Here is a 16209-nt window from a genome sequence, read left to right as displayed (position 1 = left end):
GAAGGTAAAAACTGGCTGAACAAAAGTAATATTAATTCTAGTCATTCATACTTACTGCTTAGCATTTATGCCTAATTAGTGCAGCTCGATGTGTATGATTAGCATCAGATCAATTGAGTTGTGTGTTTTCACTGATCTTAACAATCATAAGTACAGCTGATCTTTCTAGTGTGTTACTGCAGATTGGTCCTGGATCCCTTGTGGTAGCAGCGGTGGAATAAATGATGACAATGTGCACTACAAATGCTAAATCATGTATTCTCACAGAAGCCCATGTCTATATTCCTATGATCCCCGCCTATTTTACAGAAAGAAGTGATGCAGCTTGCCCAAGGTCCTGTAGCTGACGAGCAACAGAGCAGAGATATGAACCTGTCTGGATCCAGTGCTTAACCGCTCTGCTACTCCACACTTCCATGATGCTTTTTGCAGAGGGCCAGGTTCCCTGTTCCACCCAGCTGTGTCCCCTCTGACCCTTCTGCCCATGTCCCCTGCCCACTGCCTCCTCACCTGTATAGCTGCTGGAAGGAAGTGAGTGCTCTGGTCCTCCATTGAGCTCTGGGGCTTCTTGTGTCTCTGCCACTTCCTCTTTCTCCTCCTCTTCCCGAACCTCAGGGGCTTCCTCCGGTGGCTGCTCCATGGCTGATTTCCCCTCGGCGCCACGCCTGCAGGCCCGGTCATAGCTCTGGCATCATCTGGGTCTGAACTCAGATGGACCTCTACAGGGTAGTTCCTGTCAGCCTGGGCAAAGGAGAAGATAGGAAGAGGTTGGGAGAGGCGGGGCATGATTGAGGGCTACCATCTGGGGGGGGACAGTATGGAGGTTTCCCCTGTTTTTGCTCCTTCAGAGCAGGAATACCTCATCCCTGAAGTACTATTCCACAGTCTACACTACTTGCATCACAAGTCACTTATCCTCCTGCCCTTTGCCCACTTGGCTTTTACAGCGGGTTTGTAGGGGTTCAGAGTAGTCTCTTTTAATCAGATAGGGTGACATACCACTATGCCACCTTTCCCTGCCTCCTCTGCTACATCCTGCTCTTTGAGTTCCTGAGTATACGGGAGGCACATAAGAATGACTTGAGGGGCTTTTTTGAACTCTCCAGTCCCCCTAGAGATCCTGATATCCATCACACCTCCCAACCCCCATCTTGTCCTCACCAGTACTCAGGTCCAAAAATCATTGCTTTTCTAAGCCAACATTCTTGAAGGGAGTGGGTCCTATCCTTCCTGTGTTAGGATGTGGATAAAAGACATGAGCCCCGCCATGCTAGGCTTGCAGTTGACAGAAAATCTGCAACTAGACCCTCAGTGGCAGAGCCATTAGACAAGGGGAGATATATTCCGTCCTGTAATCTTTCCTAAGGTGGTGACCCCCATGTCTACATCATCCAGGAGGAGACAGCTCCAAACCTCCACAACTAAGACGTCATCCACAAATGTTACAGTCAGAGATGGTAAGATTGAGGTAATTTGGGAGAGTCCTCCTAGCAGGGAACAGGAGGGAGATAGGTGTCTTGACAATAGGGTAGATTTTGACCAGAGGAGATGGCATGGAACTCCTCTTGGGGATATAGCATGAGAAAAGACTCAGAAGCAGCACAGTATGGAATGGTGAGGAGTCCTATTGGCTGGGGAGTGGGGTGCTACAGGAGAGAGGATTTGGAGGGATGGCCGGGAAGGTGGGTTGTATCCAGACATGTGTGCTTCAATTGCCGTGGCACTGGGAGTGTGACTGAATTCTGCCCCATGCCAGTGACGGCCTAGAAGGATTAGGAGCAGAGAATGCCTGCTTTAGGGAGATTCAAGCATTTGTGGGACCCCTTATCTTGAATGTCCCACAGGCAGCTCAAACTCAATCTATCTCAGCAGAACCCACCATCTTCTCCAAAACCTGTCATTCCTCTGTATTCCCTACCTTACTGACCCACATGCCCATCTACCCACTTATCAAAACAAGAAGACAAGAATCACCCGAGACTCGTCCCTCTCACCCTGCTCTAGACTTGCCAACTTGGTTAAACTGAACTCACTGGGGAGTTTAAAAAAATATGGATGTCTAGATCCATCCTCAGAGATTCTCATTTGGTTGGTTTGGGGAGCAAGTTGGACATCAGGATTTTTATTTTTAATTCCTTTGGTGATGATTATAATCATTCCTTTCTATCAGGCTTTCCCCATTCCACCTCCCCCTGCCTGGACATATAAAATACTCTTAATTGGTCTTCCTAAGGCAGTTTAGAAGTTTAGCCCTAGAGTCTAAGAGCTGGGGAGCTGGGAATCTATAGCTTTGGGGGTATCCTTGTTGATGTGACAACCATAGGAAGGGATTCAGTTCACCAAAGGAGAGAGTGACATGTCAAGGAAGGACAGAGGAAGAGGCACCAGAGCAGACAATGGGGCAGTGGCCAGAGGCAGGAGAGACACAGGACAGCCTGGCATCTCAAAGCCAAGGGTAGGGCGGTCTTTCAGGGTGAAGCAGGCAACCTGGTCAAATACTGCAGAGTCCTAAGGGTGATAAACTGATACCACTGGATTCAGTGACTGTGAGGTCATTGATGATCTTGTGAAACAAGCTGCGGCCAAGTGGCTGGAATGGAAATCTGGGCTCTGAAGAATCGGTGGTAGCAAGGAAGCTGCCACAGTAAATGGAGACTAATTTTTTGGTGAATATATCAGGAAAAGAAAAGTATAAGAGGACATTAGATTGAGAAAGTAGCAAAGCCAGGAAGAAGTTTTTTGGAATAGAGGAAACTCAAATAAGCTGTAGATAGAGGAGAGATCTGCAGAGAAAGACAGGAAGATTCAAGGGGAAGCCATGGCAGGATGATTGATGAGAGTGGAATAATTCAAGGGCACAGGATGAAGAAAATAAAAGGAAATACAGCAGTGTGTGTGTGTTGGGAGGGAGGGGTTAAAATTCATATGGAATGGCTTCTTCGTAGTCAATTAAGTAGGAGGGATTATTGTTTACTGAGAGTAAAAGAAGGGACTTGAAGAAAGCAAAGAAGTTGGGTGGAGGCACTTTGGCAAATATGACAGGGAATTAGCTGGAAAAGAATGAAAAGAATTATAAGAAAGCTATGATAATTTAAACAGTGTGGTACTGGCACATGAATAGACAATGAAAGTGAATACAAAAAGTGAATAAATAAATGAAAACACATATGGAACTTTAATAAAAGACAGCACTTCAAATAAGAGGGAAAAGGTGGCTCTTTCAATAAATGGAAATCACTGGAACAAGTGAGTAGCCATCTGGAGAAATTAAGCTGGATTCCTACTTTACACCTTATACCAAGACAAGGCCCAAATAAATCAAAGATTTTAAAGTTAAAACAAAAACACCTGAACTATACAAATAGTCTTGAGGTGGGGGAAGAGTTAAGAATGACAGTAAACACATAAAACTTTATGGGTTAAAAGATTATGAGTAAAGATTAATAAATTTCCCCCCCTCTTTTAATCCCCCCCCCCCAACCTACAGATGTTGCTGTCTCTCCTTAAGAACTGGATCTCTGAAGGTGGGCGTCTCCTCCCAGGTGCTCGCAGTGCACCCCTGGGGCCTGGCGTCCCCGGGGTATGGTCCTTGGCTCCACCTGGGGCGCGAACCCAGAACCCAGGACTTTCCACGAGTAAAGTAGACATGCTAACCATTATGGAGCCACCCCCAAGGTTAATAAATTTGAATATAAAAAATATAAACTTTCTACATAGTAGAACCATCAGAAGAAAAAGCCATAATAAATTGAGAAAAATATCTGCGACTCTTAACAAAGCTAATTTCCCTAAAATAGTTCCTACAAATTAATAAGTAAAAGACCAGCAATCCAGTAGCTGAAGATATGAAAATGTATACAAAAAAAGTACACTTTTGGCTCTTGAACATATGAAAAGATGCTCGACATTTATAGAATGAGAAATGCAAATTAAAACACTGAAATACCCTTTTTACAATCAGATTAAAACAAATGCTTACACGTTGCTAAGCATGTGGGGAAACAATCTCACACATCCCTGGTGGAAAGGTAAATTGGTACAACCTCTACATAGGTGAATTTGGCTAAATTTATCTAAATTATAGGTGCACGTTCCTTTTGACCAAGAAATACCACTTCTAGGTTGTAGCCTAAGCTATACTTCCACTTCAGCAAAATGACATAACATACTATGCATTACAGTATTTTTGACTAGTAAGAGGTGGGGAACAAACTAAATGCCACGAGGTCATAGCTAGACGGTAAACCAGCAAGTGGACCGCACCAGACACTGAGGCTACCATCCATCATCTTGATCTTGGAATTCCCAGCCTCCAGAACTGTACCAGGGGGATGGGGGTGGGGAGGGGGTAGGTTAAGCGACCCTGCAAAGGGCAGGAGAAAAAGACCACCGCAAGGCTAAGGTGGGGTGACCAGCTGCTGTTCCTTGGCATCATGGTCCTCAAGGTTGTGGTCATCTCCCTGCTGTTCTACCTTCTCCTCTGGAAGGCCGGGAACTTCACTGATTTGCCCAGCCTGAAGATCAACTTCTACAACTTCTGTCTGTGGAATTAGGGCACTGGCTCCCTACAGTGCCACCAGTTCCCTGAACTTGAGACCCTTGGGGTGCATTGGTTTGGCCTGGCCCTGGCCAGGCTTGGCATGTACAGGGCCCTGGTTCTCACTCTTTGTTCCCCTGCCTCTCCTCCTGGCTCCGTGTAACAGTACAAGGGAGAGTGGCAGCTGGCAGTGGGCTTCCTGGTGACAGCCAGCCTCCATGCTGCTGGCTGGAGGCCTGGGCTTCTTCCTCAACTATGCCTGGAAGTGGATCAGGTTCTCCCTCCCGGGGTCTGGGATTTTAGCTTCAGGCATGCCCAGGCCTTACTCATCCTCTTGTTTACGGCCACAGTTGTATTCCCTCAGAGGGCAGAGAAGGACAAGAACAAGCTTGATTGCTGCTAGTCTTGTCTAAAGGCTCACATGATTGCAAAGATTCAGTCTGAATGACGCTCAGAGAAGATGCCAGAGAAGTCATGGGTTGGTATGTCTTGTCAGCCGTCCTGTTTCATAGCCAATGGTGAGACAGGCCCCACCGCTGAGGGGGTGGGGCACCTGGAATCAAGGAGGCCAAGAAGCAGCAAGGGTGGCTGGGGCACCTGCGGCTTCTTAGTGTAGGGCTATCTGTCCTTTAGGGCTTCCGAGGTTCTTAAGGACACCCTAAAACCACGTAGTTCATTGTCACAATTACTACTTTAATTAACTGATTCGAGCAAGCCATTCCTACTTCATTCTCAGTATGGTGGGGAGATACAGATTCCTGTCATGGGGCCAGGATGATCTGCCAAATTCCAAGCTAAAACCTAATGAAGGCTTCTGGCAACAAATGAGAAACAATGGCAGAGAGGGCACCTCAGTATCTTCGAGGCCCTTGGTTAGCAATCTTCCCCCTCCTCCTCTGTCCCTGGCAGGTGGGAGGTGATAAGCCCTTCCCCTGTGACACCACTCCCAAAAGCCCAGGAGAGATCTCCAAGGGAGTCACTGAAGACAGAACACATGGGCTTTGGGCTTTGCAGGTACCCTGAATAAGGTTCCTGGATGTGAAGCCAGACAGCATAGAAGAGTCGGCTGTGGGACCTGGGAATATGGGGGCAGAACACACCAAGTCCTGGGCAGGAAGGAAGGTGAACAAGACACTGTATGGTTCCACATGCACACACGCACTGCATCCCTTCACTGCTTAACCCAGAATTAGAAAGGATACAAGTACAACAACTCGTGCATTAGGAATTTTGTGTATTTTTCAGCACCTGTATATTGGAAAACCTGTACAGCAAAAGGCAGCCTTATTCTATCTATGCCTGTCAAGAGCCACAGTAAATACAGACGCAAAAAATATGAAAATAAATAAATAAATAATGATATGGAAACATGAACTCTAGGCAGCCACAAAAAAAGTGATAAAGTTTATAGACTGGTAATGGAAGTCAAATATACAGGGGAAAATTTCAGAGGTAACCGCTAAGATACCATAAATAGAATGCATAATTTCCAAATTATTATAGTAGAATGGGAAAACTTAGGAGAAGTCATATAGAACTCTAGTTTTCTGAGAAAAGTCTCACAGGCAGGAGAATATGGAGACATAACAACTAAATTCTACATAGGACAGTGGACTGGATTCTGGAATAGAAAGAGGGCAGTGATGGAAAGACTGCTAAGTTCAAATAAATTCTGCTTAGCTGAGTTAATGGTATTATACCAGTGTTCATTTCTTGGTTTCCGTAAATTTACGATGTTTACACAAGATGCTAACATTAGGGGAAGCTGGATGACTTCAGAAGGAGCCCGGTCACTATGCATAGCAGAGCTGCAGAACTAGCCCTGGAATGCCCACATCCAGACTACTTGTTAGGTGAAAAAATTAAAATACCTGTTTTACAAGGCATTGTTTGCCAGATTTCAGGTGCATGCAGCTCAACACAATCCTAAGTGAAACAGCAGGATATAAGAACACTTAGCTAAGGAGGAGAGTGGGACTGGGGGGAAGGGGGTGGTGACAACACTGTAAAAGGATCTTGGCGATCACCAAGAGCCGTTTGTGACTGTTGTGGTATGTATTAAACTCTCTTTAAAAATCAGCTGTTATCCAAATAACAAGGACTAAAGACACTGATTCTTCATGCTTTGCAGGACTGAAAAGTCTTGAGGTGGAGGAGGCGGGGCCAGCTCAGAGAAGAGAGACCCTCCACAAGGCCTATCTATGGCTGAAGGGCTACAGGAGGCTTCCGAGGAGCAGCAGCAGAAGGATGAGCAGCATGGGGACAGAAGGATCAGACAGTGTGACTTCTAAGAACCACGAGCACAGACGGATGAGAATGATTAGAACAAACTATTTTTGGATCCGTGTAGCTTGGTGTCAGTAGACACAAGGGGAAATGCACACCAGGCTGTGGCGATGAGAGCCAGGGAGAGGGTGACATGAAGATTTGGGGGTTCCCTCTCAGCAGGTAGAAAAAGAGAAAACTACAACACTGTCTTGTATAGACACTTAACAAATATTTTCTCACACATTCCCTCATACCCTCTGAGTGACGCTAGGGAGATGGGACAGAGTTCCCTGTCAGGACTGAATCCTGGAGGGAGAGGAAAGAGCTGACTGAGCTCCCACTGCACATCGGGCACCCACACTAGGCTCTGTTCAATCCTCACAAGGATTTAAGCCTTGTGAGAGGCAAGCCCTGTGAGCCCCCATGGACAGATGAGGAAAGTGACAAAAATCCCAGGCCTATGGAGCCTGACAGGGTGTCTTCTCAAATACACCAAAGGATGAAGTTAAAGACCACAAGATTTCAGATACAATGGAGTCAAGCCAGGCCAGACTTCGATGACCTGTGGTGCTGGGTACCCCTGACATCCCTGAGCCTCAGTTTCTGCTTCCACATACTAGCTGGTAGGTTATTTCACTATGACCAGGGTTACTATTCTTAGTTTCTGGGGAGGTACATGGTTGCCTCTTGGGATCAGATGTGGTTCAGGGCTCTGGTGAGAGTTTTGGATTTGGGACCATGGTCCCTGGATTCCAGGTAGTGTTCCTCTCCAATCTGGAGTTCTCTCTTGTGGCTGTGACCTCTTAAGGACACCAGCTGAAGGGAGAGGGGGAATTACAGTCTGGTTGTTCTAAAACCCACACACATCCCTTGGGCTGTTTCATATTTACATGTAACCACGGTACTGCACCCATCCCTGCATTTTGCCAGAAGCCATCCATTTTCATACAGCCCTGATTGTTCCATCTACAGCTGAGGTCTGCCCATCTGCCCAAAGCCAAGGCTGCCCCATCCCTACCACTGTGCTCAGCTTGTCCGGCCAGAAGCCACTTTGACACCCACCACGGCCCTCCCCCACATCTCTAGGCCCATAGGATTTTCACAGGTAGCTGCCACCCCACCCACCACTATCCCTGCAATGAATTCTATTCTCTTCTTCTTCTTCTTTTTTTTTTTTTTTAGGTCTGGTACTAAAAATAGCACACCCTGGAACTAGGTTTAACTTTTATGTGGCTGAGAAATTTTGGTTTTCACTATTGCCCCCCACCCCAGCACTATGCCAGAGGCAGAAACCCTCTGATCATGTAATAGCTTCACCCCACTTAAGAGGTTGGTACTGTCTTCAGACAGGGCAAGGGTCCTGCAGCCGGAATAAGTGGGGACTGCTCTGTTGACACTAGGATAGAAAGTGGAGTCTCTAGCAAAAGAATTTCTTACCAAACAAATGCCTGGACTACTCCCATTCTGGCGTGCACATATACACGCACGCACAAACCTGCAGTGCACATGTGGCCCCAGTGCTCCCATTCTAATACTCATTTCCTTGCCCCAAGAAGGAACACAGGACTTTAGGGAGCTGAGGTAGGGGGAGGGGCATAACTCCATTCACTTCCCATTGCGCAGGTCAATTTCATGGGCAGAGTGAGTGAGGAGTTTAACTCAAACAACTCAGAGCTCTAGAGAGGCTTGATCTGGGGCCCGAGCAACCAAGCCACCCGTGGCCTTAATGCTTCCCATTAGGTCTAATCGTCCTCAGGAATTGGAGCTTCTTTGATGGCCACAAGCAGGCTGTATGCTGAGTGGGGTCAGTCACTGTGCCAGGACCCCATTTACCATGTGGCGCAGACTGATAGGCCTCTCCCTGTACCAGAGTCCAAGGCTGGTCACAGCTCCAGAGCCTCGGGCTGACCACCTCCATCACAATAGTATCAACTTCCATTCTCCCAAGTTTATTACATACCAGCCTCTATGTATACTGATACATCTCATCCTTACAAAGACCCTAAGAGGCACCATTATTATCCTCATTTAACTGATGAGAAAACTGTGACAGAGAAGAAAAGTAACTGGCTCCCTGTCACACATTAACTAGATGAGCAGAATCTGAGTCCAAGCAGACTAGCTCAAGTCCTAATCACTATGCTGTGTATGGAACGTGTGGTGCTGGGTAAGACTGGACCAGAAGCTGGTATGTCCCTGCCCAGCTGGGGCCCCAGAGGTCTGGAAGCTGCTCTTAGCCTCAGTCTGGAGCCACCACTGCTGAATCTTCTGTCTAGCTGCCAGTTCCTAAGTGTTTCTGTCAAGAACATCCTGGTCAAAGCCCTCTAGATACTCTCTGCCAGAAGATAACCCATTATATGCTAAAGGCGACAATGGGCTCTGGCCCCCCACTTTTTCGACAGCCCCATCCTCCTCGCTTCATGTTCCAGCATCACTCCCTGAACGTAGAGCCTTATAGTGGCATCAGCCGGGAATGCTGCCCGCTTTACGAGCCAAGGCCTACTCTCTTTCACATTCACCTGCACTTACTCTTTTAGAAAGCTCTCCTTGGCCAGTCACGTTCTTTTCCTTCTGCTGCAACCCTGACCCCAGTCCTCCAGATATGCAATCATTGTGCCAAACTGCAATGCCTGTTAACCGGTCTGGCCTCAGCATCTTATCAGTCTCCCAGGCAATGTCCTATCTTGCTGAGGTAGGTCGCCAGTGCCTGACACAGTACTTAGCATTTAGTGGGTGCTCAACATACACTTACTTAGTGAATAAACAAAATAAAAACATTAACCTTTGTTATACTGTTATTAGTCATAGCATTTGGCACTGTATCAAGTCTCATGTATTACTGTCCTTGAAATGTAATATTCTATACAAGTTAATTCCACCAACTTCTGTGTCGGGCCTGGGTTCAAACCCTGCCTCTGCCCCTCCCTCTCTGTGATTAGGGGAAGACACCAACCCCTCAGAGTTTCTCAGCCTTAAAATTGTGATACTACCACCTAATCTGACTGGCTGTTGTGAACATTAAATAGCCACACAGCAACTTCTTAATGGTGCTGGGTATATAGTTAAGTGTCCAACAAAGAGGGAGTGTGGCTGCTGTTATTATCGTCACTGTTGGATCACTTTAGGGGATTATATGGACCAAGTGATATTCCAGGTGTAGAAATGTGATAGCCTACTGAAATTCTAGGGACCCAAACAAACAGAATTTCCCAATTCCTTGCCTTACAATCAACTGTGGGAATAGAGAACTGCCAGAAAGCTGCCTACTCCAGCCCCTGCTTCTCTGTCAGAGAGCTTCCGAGAGGGCCCAAACACTCTCTTTCACGTCTTTCCCACCCCCCACCCCTGCCCTGCAGTTGACTCTGTTGCTGCCATTTCCTCCTTCTCCTCCACTGCAGGGGGACGAAGGTTGGCAGCCTCCAGATAAAGGGCAGAGGTTGCCCATGTCTCTGGCAAGCATTTTCAAGATCAGCAGTGAGGGAGGCCATGCAAGAATGGGCCTAATAGAGTCTCTCCCAAGCTTTCCAATCAACAATTAATCTGGATACTGTCCCAGTGCCCTGGTTTTCAAGACCAGCAACTCCACAGTGTTCTTTGCTCACCATTTGCCAATCCAAGTCACCCCACTCACTTCAAGGCACACAAGAAGCCTGTGTGGCTGGAGTGGATTCACTCTAGCAGATAATCTGAAGCCAGTCCCTAGAAGTGGCTTGGGGGTTGGTCTTGTTCAGAGTGCTAAAACCAGAGTGGTCACCTTTGTCCCTCACATTCTACAATCCTTCCAGTTTCATCAAGAGTCAGCTCTATGCAGTGGAGTTAAACTAAATCAAAGGAAAAGCTGGCCTCGCCTCAGGGAGCTAATGAGAATATGCTCGGAGAAGAGATCTGAGTGAAAAAGAAGGCTTTTCACCAGGGATCGGTAAAGAGCCCTGACTGTGCCCCCCACCTATAGAAGGGGAGAGCACCAGCCAGCAATTCTCCTGGCCCCAGCTGCCTCTGAGGACTGAAGACTGAGGAGATACTAAAAATCTACCATTTCCACAATAGAATCTCAACAATGTCGAGACATGTACATAACTCACAGAACTAAAAGGAGAAAGACATGGTCCAAAATGTTAATGGTTCTTTTTTTCTCAGGGGTGGAGTTATAGGTGATTCTAATTTTCTTAATTATATTTTTCTGTGTTCTCCAAATCCATCCTTCCATCCTTCCTTCCCTCCTTCCTTCCTTCCTTTTCTTCCTTCCTTTTCTTCCTTCTTTTCTTCCTTCCCTCCTTCTTTCCTTCCCCCTTCCCTTCCCTTCCCTTCCCTTCCCTCCCCTCCCCTCCCTCCCCTCCCTCCCTTCCCTCCCTCCTTCCTTCCTTCCTTCTTTTATATAAGGCAACTCTTGGTTGACCTCACAGATTGCAAGGACCTTGTCAGCTTACAATCTTTTATTTCTTATTTTTTACGCCTACAGCACCTGGTCTTCCTAGGTGGTCTCCCATCCAAGTACTAACCAGGCCCAACCCTGCTTAGCTTCCGAGATCAGGCGGGATGGGAACTCCAAATTCCTTATAATGAGCATGAGATACTTTTATTATTGGAAGAAAAGGGGGAAATGTTTCAAACTGTGTTTTGAATGAAGAAAATGGAACAATATGCTGAGAGATACTGAGGAGTCCTGCCCAGGTTCCAGAAGAGACCTAGATCTCTCCTTCTGGAAGATACAAGGGAGCTGAGGATCCCTCAGTGCTAAGAAGGCTTCCGAGGAAAGGGCAGTCATGCCAGTGAGCAGAGGGCTGCACCAGGGGACTCTTCTAGATACCTTATCCCAAGACCTCAGGTGCTATGGTTGCTGATGCCAGCAATGCCCCTCCACCCTTCCTCTGGTCCCTGCCAGCTGTTTTCATTTACTTGTTCAACAAATATTTGTTAAGCACCTACCATCCTATGCCAGGGTACTTTAGTCAATAAACTAACACAAATACATACATAAATATGTAAGATGACTGGGGCTCTGAAGGAAAAATGCTGAGAGCAGGAGGGGCACACACAGAGCATGCTAGCCCAGTGGGGGTGATCAGGAGGGGTATTCCTGAGGATGTGGCTTTTGACTGAGAGGAAGGCTAGTAGGGTTACAGGGCAATGGGGGAATAAAGATGTGAAAAGGCCCCATAGAGGGAGGATGGCATGGACTTTCTGAGGGATGGAAAAAAGGTCTATGTGGCTGGTATGCAAGGAGGGCAGGGAGGCTGGTTTAGCCTCAAAGGGCATTTAAGGGTGTGGGTATTTATCCAAAGAGCAGCAAAGAGCCTAGGGGGGTTAATGAAGAGGATGCGTAGTATTGGAGCTGCATTTACAAAAGAATTCCTCTGTACGGATTGGAGATGATAGCTGGACTCTAAGAGCCAGGGTTATAGCAGACCAAACTGGGGTGTCAGTGGGCAGGAGAAGGCAACCTCCTGGAGCCCTGGAAAGCTGGGTCTGGGAAGCAGCTGCCTATTCCATTCCTGGGAAGGTCCAGACCGAGGAGCCACGGCATGAGGGTCTCATGCACTGAAGTGCTTCTCCTGCGTCCAACTTGTGCCCTCACTGAGTAAAACACCAGGATAGGATTAGAAGGTCTCCATGGCCTTTTCATGCTCTGACCTCCCCTGGCTCCAACCTCCCAGCACTGTTCTGGTCTTAGTGAGTCCCAGCTGTGACACACACATATCTGGGAGCAGAAGTGGTATCTGGCACCGGATGGCAGGAGGCCAAGTGACTAAATGGCCATATTGCTAGGCCTGACAACTCAATCCAAGCCCTCACACTTCTGATATACAGCTCTTGTGACCAGGATACCAATCTATGGATCAGTAACTCTGCTCTAGGAGCTGTATGGTTACAAGGCACAGACTAGACACCACTATTCACACACTTTTCTTTTTAAACAACTGCCCATCTCAGTAAATGGCAACTCCAAAATGTTGAAGTCAGCAAACCCTGTTGGCTCTGCCTTTAATAAATACCCCAAATCTAATCACTTCTCACCATCTCCAACTGCTATGACCCTTGTCCAAGCCAACATCATCTCTTGCCTGGATTATTTCAACAGCCTCCTAACTGGCTTCTCTGCTTCCAGCTTCACCCCAACTACTCTCCATACAGCAGTCAGATTGATCCTTTTAAGTCATATTTTGTTCCTCCTGTGATCGAATCCCTCCAGGAGCTTCTTGCCCTTCTTTATACTGGCCTGTGACACTTTCGGAACTGCCCCTACCTTCTACTTCCTTCCTGGCAGTTGCCTCCTTGACGGTCTTCAACACAGCAGGCATATTTGCCTCAGGGTCTTTGTGGCTGTTCCCTCCAGCTAAAAATGTCCTTTCCCCAGCTATCTATTTTATGGCTCACTGCCTTACCTCCTCAGGGCTTTGCTTAAATATGGCAGTCGACCTGATCATGGTATTTAAAATCACTCCAGCCCACCCTCCGCTACTTCTGTTTCCCTTCTCTGCTTCGACTACTCTATAGTTCTTACCCCTATCTGGAACAGTATGTTGTACATACATACGTATATGTGTGTGTCTGAGTGCATATGCACATACACACATTCAGAGATGTATATAAACATATATACATGTATTTTTAAAAACTCATTTGTTGGACGTGGTTCCATAGTGTAGTAGCACATCTGCTTTACATGCAGAAGGTCCTGGGTTCACACCACAGTGGAGCCATGGTCCATGGACTATGGCTATGCCACCTTGAATAAGCTCGATGTCTGATCTTGGAAGCTAAGCAGGGTTAGGCCTGGTTAGTACTTGGATGGGAGACCACCTAGGAAGCCCAGGTGCTGCAGGCATTCATTAAAAAGAAGCAAAACTCATTTGTTTACTGTTTGTGTCTCCCCAAAAGAATATAAACCTTGCAAGGCAGAGATTTTTGTATGTTAGATTCATACTGATCCTCAGGTCTTAGAGGAGGTGACTGGCAGACAGTAACTGCTTAATAAATATTTACTGAGTAAATGAATAACTTTTTTAATTGGAAAAAAAGATTTCCATTCATGGCTCAGCCTGAAGCAGCCTCATAGGGATCATCCGTCCTCGGCCTTCAGTTTTCTAGGGCAGCCAAGCCTGCACTCTAGACCATTCCAGTTGAAAGAGGTACTCCTCAGCATTACAATAAAGTGGTAGGAACACACAGTCCAGGGACACATGGAGCTCGGAAGGAGCCTAGCTGTGGTTGGGTTGGCTCTTTTGCTAATCTTCCAAGTGACTTTGGGGAGGTGGTTCATTTGTCTTGGCTTCATCTTCCCCATGGGGAAAGAGTATTGGGTGCTTCTATCCTTCTTTGACTCTAAAATCCTCTCACTGAGCAAACCCCAGAGTAGTACTAGGAGTACTATGAGTACTAGTACTAGGAGGCCGAGGTTACCTGCAAGCCTCAGTTCTTCTCAAGGCAGTGAGTCAGGTGGTGGTGACAAATCCTCGGGTGCCTTTAAAGTGTTTACGCTTCAGTCAGGGAGGAAGATAAGACCAGTACTTGGAACTACCACGGAAGAGGCTATACACAATCTGGGAAGGGGAGGAGGAAACAGCCTCTGCTGGATGCCTCAAGAAAGAGGCTGAGGAGAGCTGGGTCATCCAAAAATGATCTTAAAAATAAAATATGCTCATTAGAGAAAAAGGACTTTGGAGATGAAAATAAAATCAAAGAGAGGGTACATTACTTTTTTATATGACTGAGAGAGGTAGGGTATTCTGGGTAGGGGAAATGCAGGATCCTAGGCCCAGGAGAGAGAGGTAGAGAGAGAAAAGCAGACAAGGGTGGCAGAAACCAGAAAAGGCCAGGGAAACAGGTCATAGCCAAATGCATGCACAAAACCACCTACAACTTTGACATGGAGTCTGCTCAAATTCTGATTGACTCAAACAGTATTGTTTCTATGTGCCAGGCATTATTGTTAATAAGCTCCTTATGTACAGCGATTCACTTTGGCATCACAAGAGAAAACTATAAGGCAGGTGCTATTATCATCTCCATTTACAGAGGAGAAAGCCAGAGCGAGGAAGAGTGAAGTAATTTCCACAACCAGAGTCAGGATGCAGAGCCAGGAGCCAGTCTGCCTTCAGGGTGGGAGCTTTCAACCACTATACTGTCCTCTTACTTCCACTCCTGCACCCCCATATCCTGGTGAGTGGACCCTTCCTCCAACTAATTTCCATTCCTACTTCTGTCCTGTGTGACCTCTGGTCACCATCTCAGCCTGCACCATCTTCCTCCCCAAAGCTATCATCTTCAGGTGAAACCTCTCAGTTACTGCAGCATCTGTCATTTGACACCTTCCTGACCACCCCTACTTCCTTAGTTTATCACTTTCTCTTAATGTATGGCTCCTAAAATCATCAATAACTAAGATGGAGCTAGAGTTAAAATGGCAATACTTTAAACCTGAGAACTGTATCTTCTATCTTTTCTCCGAAGGCAGTGAAAGGTCAAAGTGTCCTGAGGTGTTTTTCTCTAAGCTCCATCTGTTTATTAACCCTTGGATAAGACAATTCAACAAATTACAGAGACTGCCCAGGCCCTCCTAAAACCCAGACAGCAGGCAGCCCTCCTCTCTGTCTGGAGGTGAGAAGAGAGTGGGACACAGCGGAGAGAGCATTAGTGCTGACTGTATGACAGTATACTCCCAGCTCTGTCATTACTGGGCTGTGTATCTCTGAACAACTTTCTAAACTCTCTGTGGCTCAGTGTTCCCATTTCTAAGATATGGTACTAATATCAACATGCCTTTCCTAATGGAGGCAGTAAGGTTCGGATGAGATATTAAATATGAAAAACATTTGTATTATACAATTTATACACCAAAATGTTAATGATGGATATCTCTCAGGGGTAATTTCTATTTCTTCTCATTGCTTATCTGATTTTTCTAAATTTTCTATAATGAACGTGTGCTGTGTTCAGTAAGCAAAAAAAAAAAAAAAAAAAAAGTTTTAAAAACATGACACAAACATGAGACATCATTATTTTAGAAAGTAGCAGATGAAGTAGGAAAAAAGAAGTCTATCTCAAGATGCACCATTCTGGGACATCCGTGTCATGGAATTCTCTGCTGACCTTCAAGAGTAGCAGGTGGCTCAGATGTGGTGCCATGGCAGGGTGGCCGTGACACACAGCGCATGGCCGAACTGCGCATCTGCTTCATGCCCATTTTAAGCCAACACAGAGTTAACATACACTTGCCTAACAATGTAAAAAGCTGCGAAGGGAAAACAGTCTAGAATGGGAGGGGGGGGGGAGGAGTGCGATGTGGGGAGGTTACCAGTCTTTACATGTTTGTAGTTGTAATTTCTAGTTCGTGGTGGTCTTTCGTGATAAAGCTGGGTGACGAAGGAGAGCCATGAGCCTCCTTCAGAAACTTCTCGTTTTCT

At 46.5% G+C, this 16209-nt stretch overlaps 1 protein-coding gene and 1 pseudogene across 6 annotated transcripts in view; one reads left to right on the top strand and one right to left on the bottom strand.

The window, feature by feature from the left end:
• The window catches only part of PPARD (peroxisome proliferator activated receptor delta), a 72593-nt gene that overhangs the window by 14166 nt on the left and 42218 nt on the right, over window positions 1-16209 (bottom strand). For 4 of the 6 annotated variants that reach the window (XM_036239138.1, XM_016146900.2, XM_016146905.2 and 1 more), the window contains one exon: window positions 511-741. In XM_036239138.1, coding sequence (XP_036095031.1) covers window positions 511-640 — 130 coding nt within the window. In that variant the 5' untranslated portion in view covers window positions 641-741. Of the gene's footprint in view, window positions 1-510; window positions 742-14206; window positions 15683-16209 lie in introns of those variants that run through there. The other 2 variants (XM_016146906.2, XM_036239163.1) reach the window with 2 other exon arrangements.
• Window positions 1671-4940, top strand: LOC107511932 (annotated as a pseudogene).

The sequence above is a fragment of the Rousettus aegyptiacus genome, unplaced genomic scaffold, assembly GCF_014176215.1.
Source record: "Rousettus aegyptiacus isolate mRouAeg1 unplaced genomic scaffold, mRouAeg1.p scaffold_m13_p_1, whole genome shotgun sequence".
Classification (NCBI taxonomy): Eukaryota; Metazoa; Chordata; class Mammalia; order Chiroptera; family Pteropodidae; genus Rousettus; species Rousettus aegyptiacus.
This window is presented reverse-complemented; position numbering and strand designations above follow the sequence as displayed.